The sequence below is a fragment of the Vigna angularis genome, chromosome 7 (genome assembly GCF_016808095.1).
Source record: "Vigna angularis cultivar LongXiaoDou No.4 chromosome 7, ASM1680809v1, whole genome shotgun sequence".
Taxonomy (NCBI): Eukaryota; Viridiplantae; Streptophyta; class Magnoliopsida; order Fabales; family Fabaceae; genus Vigna; species Vigna angularis.
Genome location: NC_068976.1, coordinates 23,071,593 through 23,079,711, shown reverse-complemented (window position 1 = coordinate 23,079,711; position 8,119 = coordinate 23,071,593). Strand labels below are relative to the sequence as shown.

The 8,119-nt window shown below is 30.8% G+C and overlaps 1 protein-coding gene across 1 annotated transcript; it reads left to right on the top strand.

The window, feature by feature from the left end:
• Nucleotides 1-377: 377 nt before the first annotated feature.
• On the top strand, nucleotides 378-4,298 carry LOC108337487 (uncharacterized). The gene is made up of 9 exons (XM_017574020.2): nucleotides 378-632; nucleotides 1,509-1,736; nucleotides 1,890-2,011; nucleotides 2,279-2,339; nucleotides 2,582-2,722; nucleotides 2,909-3,016; nucleotides 3,155-3,383; nucleotides 3,467-3,721; nucleotides 3,846-4,298. Exons 1-9 carry the CDS (start codon nucleotides 465-467, stop codon nucleotides 3,926-3,928), a joined length of 1,395 nt encoding a protein of 464 aa, XP_017429509.1. The 5' UTR covers nucleotides 378-464; the 3' UTR covers nucleotides 3,929-4,298.
• The last annotated feature ends 3,821 nt before the right edge of the window (nucleotides 4,299-8,119 follow it).

Below are 8,119 nucleotides of genomic sequence, written 5' to 3'. Positions count from 1 at the left end.
AGTGAGAAGATTTTACTTTAGATTTTTTATAAAGGTTAGTGATAAATTTTAAAAGATATTTGGTACCAATAAATATACTAAGAATAAACTTAACTATTTCCAATCTAATAGTATTAATTTTACAGAAAAAAGGTGACTTTATGACTACCTCTTCCGAAAAAAATAATTGTCTAGAAAAGATTATGTAAAAAAGTGACTTTGCGACAATCTCTTGCAGAGAAAAAAGATGTTTTTGTCTCATAAAAATTACGTATATTTATTTCCAAATTTGAAAATTGTTTCATTCAATGCTGTGTTTTATTTTTATTTTTATTGGAAAGTGTATATAAAAAAGAGAAAATAAATTGGTTATATAAGAACCGAAAGTTTCATTTTGTGTCTGCCATTGGTCTCAAATTGTGAGAAAGTTCCCTTTTTATGATCTCTGAGAAAGAACTGAATTCGAAGTCGTGGTTTTTGCGCAAATGGGTATCGATCAACGTCTGCGGCGGAGCCGGTGGTGGAACGCCGTTGTTTTTATCGGAATGGTCAGCTTTACAGTAACCGTTACCAGTTCCGACAGTCACGAGAAGCAGGAACAAGTGGTCTCCCGAATTGCCTTCGGATCATGCTCCAACCAGAGCGCTCCTCAGGTTTCAAAAAATTTTCCTATTTTGTTATGCTTTTTTGTTTGTTATTTTTTCTACTTTTTATTCTTGTTTTGTCTTTTCTTTGTTTTATTTTTACCCATTCTGCAGTGTCGTGTAATGGAACTGATATACTAGTTATTCTGTTTCTTTGTTCCAACCACGATATCTCAATTCTTGTACTAACATGCTGTTGGAGTCCCAGTATTACGTCAGCTTTAAGCGAACTGCAGCTCTTTTGTACTCAACTTAAAAAAAGAAACAGCAATAATAACAACCACGACAATTATGTAAATTTCTGTGAACAAAAGAAATTTGATTAATTTTATGTAACAAATAATAAACCAACTGTTTCTGTTTATAATTAATTTTCCTTGGATTCTGGAACCTGTTCCCTGTTTGTAAGAATTCTTGGTGGGGATGATAAGGAATGTATAATTTTTCACGAAAGAGTGAGATGCATCTGAAACTTCGTTTTATCCCAATTTTTAGAAGAATTCAAAATTCATTATGCAGTAGACAACTTCAATAAATGGTGTATTTCACCCTTCTGCCACTGAAAATCAATCATTCGTGCTGAACCAAAACTAGACAACTTTTTATTTTACGCTGTACTTGGCAGTATGCAACTGTATGGTCTTTTATAGTATTTCTTAATCAAGCCAACAAAATTGTATTTCATCTGCCGCAACTAAATTCAAGAAATCACAGGGCTAAGCTTTAGTGTTTTTTTGGTTGTAGTTTGGGTTTACAAATCGTACAGCTTTAGACTAAAATCCTAATATCTGTTACTATTTAGGCTTCTAATTGCTACGATTTCTGGGTGTTGTTAACTTCTTCATGTCAGATCATTAACGTATGTGTATGCTGTGTGTTTGCCAGCCCATTTGGGATGCAGTGGCGGACTTCCGTCCCCAAATTTTTATATGGCTGGGTGATAACATTTACGGGGACTCCAAACGCCCTTTCAAAGTATTTGGACGGGAAAGGACTGTTGGGCCATGGAAGAATGTTCCACGATTTGTTCCTTCTTCTGAGCAGGAAATGAAGGCTAGATATGAAAAGGCTAAGTCTAGTCCTGGCTATATTCGACTTCATCAGAATGCTAAGGTGTTTTATTCTAAGATTTTCTATTTGTTATTGTTTTCTAGTTGAGATTGTTATTGAAAGCACAATGTTGAAATGCCTGTGGGCTGATTTACTAAAATGGTGATTATGTTTATTGGTATCTTGGCCTGACTTTCACATTTGGTTTGTTGATAGGTTATTGGTACATGGGATGATCACGATTATGGATTAAATGATGCAGGAAAAGAATTTCAAGGAAAAATCACCAACCAGAAGTTGCTTCTTGATTTCTTGGATGAACCTCAAGATAGCCCACGGTAGGTGGATATGCATTATTATGTTGGACTGATCTTAACCTTGCATTTTGTGTTATTTGATTTGTTCTGCCTAACTTATTGAATCATTCTCTTGATTATTGGGGTAGTTTTCTTATATGATGCTTACGGTTGTATTGCATGTGAAAACTCTTTTTTCTTCATGGAGAGGAAAGATTACATGTCTAGCAGATCATGTATTCACCCATTCACAAATTTTAATAGGAAGCAGATATTGATTTACATACTTACCCTATCTTCTCATTTCAGGCGGAAACAGGCTGGTGTATATGTCTCATATACGTATGGTCCTGTAGGTAGAGATATCAAGGTATTGACCAAATGTAATATAATATTCTTTCTCAAATTCCTACAATTTTTTCTATATTATTGTCCCCTGGTAGGATGGTAGCCATTACTTGATCATTTTAAATGTCTTACATGAAGTTAAAACGCACACTTTGTTTTTGTCAATAATAAGACTTGAGAGTTGCTTTTAAATCGTGTTTTGACTTTTAAGCACTCATCTTGTGCTAATACTGCTTTTATTGCGGATTGTGGAAAACTTCTCAGATTGTACTCTTAGATACTAGATATCACAGAGACCCTGTAGGAAGTGATGGTACCATTTTGGGGAATTCACAGTGGTTGTGGTTGGAGAAAGAGATCAAGGGTCCACCAACGGCTCTTACCATAATTGGATCTTCTATTCAGGTACTACAATTACTAATAGTGCCAGACATAGTTCAAAATTATTCATAATAATAAACAAATGATTTTTTATGACATCTGCATCTTTGAATTTTGGTTGCATCATCAACTATTATGCCTGTGTTTTTGACAGCGTGTATCTAAATTTGACTTGAAGTGATTACATTATATAGTTAATCTATATGTCAGGTTATATCAAATCTTTCGGCAACCATTCATCCATTGTTTGCAATGGAGTCATGGGGTCGTTTTCCAAAGGAAAGAGACCGGCTATTTAAATTAATAGCTGATAGTAAGGTAACAAGTTTCAGGACATTCATATTCTACTTCTATTTTCTGTTTTACATCTTTGTTGTTAAAAGGAATTTACATTGTTACCAATTATGTTGGTGAAGTGAGTACTCATTTCACCTCTCATTAGTCTTTTCTATGCAGAGAGCTGGAGTATTTTTTCTCAGTGGAGATGTGCACTTTGGGGAAATCACGAGATATGATTGTGCTGTGGGCTATCCACTTTATGATGTAACCTCAAGTGGGGTTACTCAATCAGTCGAGGAAGTTGTCCCACCTTTCCTGCGTTCTTTTGTGAGATTTGTTGCATTGTTGACCCCATCTACAATGAGAGTAAAGGGCCAACACTGCAGATACAAATCTTGTATATATGGTAAACTTTTCCTTCTTATTTTTGGTAAGGATATTTATATTGTTTTTCATGCTTTTGATGTTTCAAATGTGGGTTTTCATTAGGTCAGCCAAACTTTGGAACCATTGAAATAGATTGGGACTCTCACCCAGTGACTCTCAAGTTAAAAGTGAGGGACAAAGAGAGCATCATGGTTACAGGTGTTGATGTTTCATTGACGGAATTGCAATCATCAAATTCAGAGAGTTTTGACAGAGAAAAGGCAGGTCATGATAATCAAAAGCATTGCACCCTTGAAGTTAGTCTGCCATGGTTTGTAAGATATCGCCTAGCGATCTTGTTCTTTTGCACCTTAATTGGTAAGTCACTTCTCTAAGTTCCACTAACAAAGCAAGTGATCATTTAGTTTGTATGTCAATCTTTTAAGGTGGCACGCTTAGTATTATAGTATGATGATTAAATTGAACTCTTTCTTTGTTGCAGTGTTTCTTGTTGCATTCCTAGTGCTAGTTTACACCTGCTTCAGACTTTTCAGACTAGAAGGCTGCAAAAGAAAGCACGATTGATGCAAGTAGATTCATGCACAGTCAGCAAAAGGGAGCATGTCCTATCTCTTCTCCTTTTTTGTAGATTTAACATCTGTGGTTGTAGGTGAATAAGATGTATAGAATTCTTCTACTGTTTCTACTAATCAATCCTTAATCAATATGAACAATTCGGGTGTATTTGAGTTACATTTTCAGAAATTGTTTAGTTTTCAAAATATAGCTAAGCAAGGTTGTTCAGATAGATAGCTTGTGAAGGGTGGTGCAAGATACAAAACTGGAATTGAGGGGAGAGGTTTGTTGAACTAGATGGAAACAGAAATATATGAGAAAAATCTCCCTACTGTTTTTGTTTTGGATGAGAATTTGATTGCTGAATGGTGAAAAATTATTTTGGAAACAGTTTTTTTGAAACCAATTGTTTTTTGAGTTAGCTTTGTGAGTTTATTGGTGCTTTGACCATTTTATTTGATGCTTTATTTGATTCATTTGTTAGTATTTCTTAGTATTTCATAAATTTGTGTTCTGTTATTTTTTAAAAGCATGTGTTTTCAAAATTGCTGTGCACTTTGACACATAAAGAGATAGAAAAGAAAAAGAACATTGCAATACGTTATGGGAAAAGACACGTACTTGGTAGAGCTTCTTCAGAATCAGTTTATTACACATTTATATGCTATGAAAAATAGGACTTTTTACCATATATGACAACCTTATTAAAAACTTTACAAAAATATATAAGTTTTAGAAAAAAAAAATTCAGAACGTGTTTCAAAACAAGAATTTTAATAAAAAAATCATATTTTAAAACAATGTTTTATAATTTATTTATGTTTAGTTTAAAAGAAGAAAGCCTTATTTTTAATTTTGTTAAAAAATCGTAGTGAAATATTCACATATGAAAAAAATTAAGAGAAAATGAATTGATTTATTTAATAAAATTGTGTCTTTTAAATTTTATTTTTAAATTTCTTGTATTAAAATATTTTAAGTTCAGTTGTTAATATCTTTAAGGAGAATTAATCAATTATTAAAATTAATCATAATTTACAACGAGAATAAAGTTTAAGTTTAGAAAATATTTTTTTAATCTTAGAAAAGATGAAAATACATCTTTTGAATCACAAAACAGAAGAGACATTTTCCTTGAATCTGCAAGAAATAAACACCTCTATTTTTATCATAATAAAAAAGAATGATATGATGATTAAAGATCTCTTCCTAAACAATTTAATTTAAAAAAAATAAACATTTCTAAATTCCATTGATATCAAATCTTGAATATTTAAAGAGACTTGCTTGATTTTAAAAAAATCTGCAAAACATAAAAAAAATTTGGTGTCCAAAACCTTATTTGGATCTTTTGGAGTTAGAAACATGTTACTTTATAATAGGAATTGAAACATATCTTTCATTAGGAACATCAAAATATTTAATATTATATTTGTTTGATGTATGATCCTTTTCTATATAATGAAAATATATGACAACATTTGAGTTTCTAGATCTTTTTTAGTTTCTTATGAGCAATATCTAATTTTTATGATTCATGAAGTAATTGTTTCTTCATGATCATTATGAAAACTAAAAACAATACTTGTCTTCCATATGATTCATTGTTAGCTATTAAGTAGAAGTGTGCTTGCTCATCCGAGCGCTTGAGTTTGAGGAACTTGAATTGTTATCCTCTCAAAGTAATATAAGTTTTTTTCTTCTTGAAGAATTTTTTTTTCCTTCTTCTATTCATCCTTTTTCAAATTTGAACAATCTGCCTTAATATGTCCTTTTTCTCCACATCCATAACATTTGTAGTTTGAAGAATATCATTGGTTCTCTTTTTTATCACTTCTAAATTATCCATTTCCTTTGAACTTCATGAACTTGTTGAACTTTTTTATCATTAGACTTAGGTTTTCATCCTTCTTAGGACTTTTATTCTTTATATCTTCAAACTTGATAGTCAAGTTATTTTTCCTTCCTTGGTTTTCTTCTTCATTCATCCACCCTAGTTCAAGTTTATGCGCTCTTAACTTTCGAGAGAGAGTCTTGATTGGCATAGTTGCTAGGTTAACCTTTGGTTTTCATGACCTGTTCAAAAATTTCAAAACTTTTATATTAATTTCAACAGTATCAAAATTTTTACTTAACTCAGAAAGACAATTAACAATATGTGTGAAGCGCTTGCCATAGATTATTTCTCCCTTTTGCATCCATAACATCTAGTATTCTTGAATCAACGAGTTTCTTCAAGCATAGTTGACATCATTTGTGCCTTCATAGGTTACCTATAAAACTTCTCACATTTCTTGACCACTTTTACATATCGATATCTTATAAAACTCATCCAAGTTTAAAGGAGATGAAATAAAATATTTTGCCCTAACATCATACTGTGCCCTTTTAGTTTCTTCCAGTCCATTGTGAAAGGGGATTTAGTTCCTGCAAGTAATTAACAATTATAGTAGGCAAATAAAATTCATGTAAAAGAGCATCACAAACACTTCTATCTACATACTAAAAAATATTTACATTATCATAATTTTCTCCAATAAAAAGAAGAGGTTAAAGGTGCTCCTGACAAAGGTTTGTTTTATCCAACCATTTTCAAAATTTTTGAAAAACTACCAAGCTCTAATACCAATTATTAGAATCACACAATGGAATATTTGTATATGGACAAAACCAAGGGCGATTAATTGGTTTCTTTAATAAAACCGTGCTTTTAAAAAAACTTTCCTTGGAAAAAGAGATTTACATAAATAATTTTATATTAGTTCATATCAAAAGACCTTACACCTAAGTTGTTAATCTCTCTAAAAAAGGCATTAATTAATCACTAAAATAACCACTACTTACAATCATAAAGAAATATATTTTAGGTTTAGAAAACACCTATCTTCAAGACACAAGAGATGAAAGACACCTTCCATGAGATCCACAAGGGATAAACACCTCCTTTGAATATGAACAGTTTCTCCTAGCAAGAGTAGCAACACTCAATCACTTAACACACTCAATCATTGAGACACACTCAATGAAAGTTCTTGCTCTACCGACACTAGGTTTTTCAAAGTCATTTTTCACAAACACAAAGAATTTTTCTAGTAATCACAACTCTAAACCTATAAATGAAAAGTTATTTTGGAAACTAAGTTTAGTTAAAACATATAAAATCTCTCTATTGAAAATTAAGTCAAGACATTGAAGAGTCTAATCGCAATTACTATTGATAATCAATTATCTCAAGTGATAATTCATTATCTCATAAACCTTTTTTCAAAAAACATTTTCTCACTGTGATAATCGTTCACCAACACTATAATCGATTATCAATAGTAATAAACGATTATCACATAAGTCTTTATGAAAAGTAAAATTTTTCCTAAGTATTATGTCTTTTGACTAATGATTTGTCAATTTAAATAATATACACAAATTATAAAATTTCAACGATTAAATTTATAAGTTTTCAATATATCTTTTCAATCCAAATATTCTTTAAGTTTCTGGGACTTTTTTATAAGTTATCATCATCAAAACTTTTTCTAGAAAGGTAATCATCTTTTGTCAACAAATTTAACTTTTTGAATTTTTATATTTAATATATGAAAAACCAAAATTATGTTTTATGTTTTACAAACCTTATTTATGTATTGGTTTCTTTATTTTTAAATCTAACCCTAGTTTTCTTTATCATTAGTGAAGGGTATAGATGCAATGAAAGAAAAAAAGCAATTAATTGTGGTTGAATTTTTGAAATTTGTAGATAGTTTTCGAAAACCATGGCCTACTTTAATATAATAATATTCACCAAAAAAGATTAAAAAAATTAAGTTTCTTATTCTTAAAATAATCCAAATCTAAAAGGTTAATATAAAAATCTAAGATAATTTTAATATAATTTTTTTCCATTAGTATTAAAGAAAGTAAGTTACAAAATAAAAACACCATTTTTGACGTATTTAACGAATCAAATTAAACTAAATCTCCTTTATCATCCTTAGCAACAGGAAGTCAACCTAACCTAAAGCCAACAAAGTTAATTTGATGCAACTTCCTCTCTTTTTCCACAACCTTCATTATCAGTTGCATTTGAAATAGTATTCTTGTGGTCAATGATAATTGCAACACCAATATTTAAAATATAAAAATAAAATTAGAAATATGCATATAATTTTTTCTTAGCGTTTAGCCTCTGTCCTGTTGTTGAAT

What these genes read in the sequence shown, in the direction of transcription:
- LOC108337487 (XM_017574020.2), top strand. Translation starts at nt 465, where the DNA reads ATGGGTATCGATCAACGTCTGCGGCGGAGCCGGTGGTGGAACGCCGTT. An exon ending in CTGTAGGTAGAGATATCAAG is followed by an intron (nt 2,340 to 2,581) that starts GTATTGACCAAA and finishes AAAACTTCTCAG; the next exon opens with ATTGTACTCTTAGATACTAG. An exon ending in AATTAATAGCTGATAGTAAG is followed by an intron (nt 3,017 to 3,154) that starts GTAACAAGTTTC and finishes TTTTCTATGCAG; the next exon opens with AGAGCTGGAGTATTTTTTCT.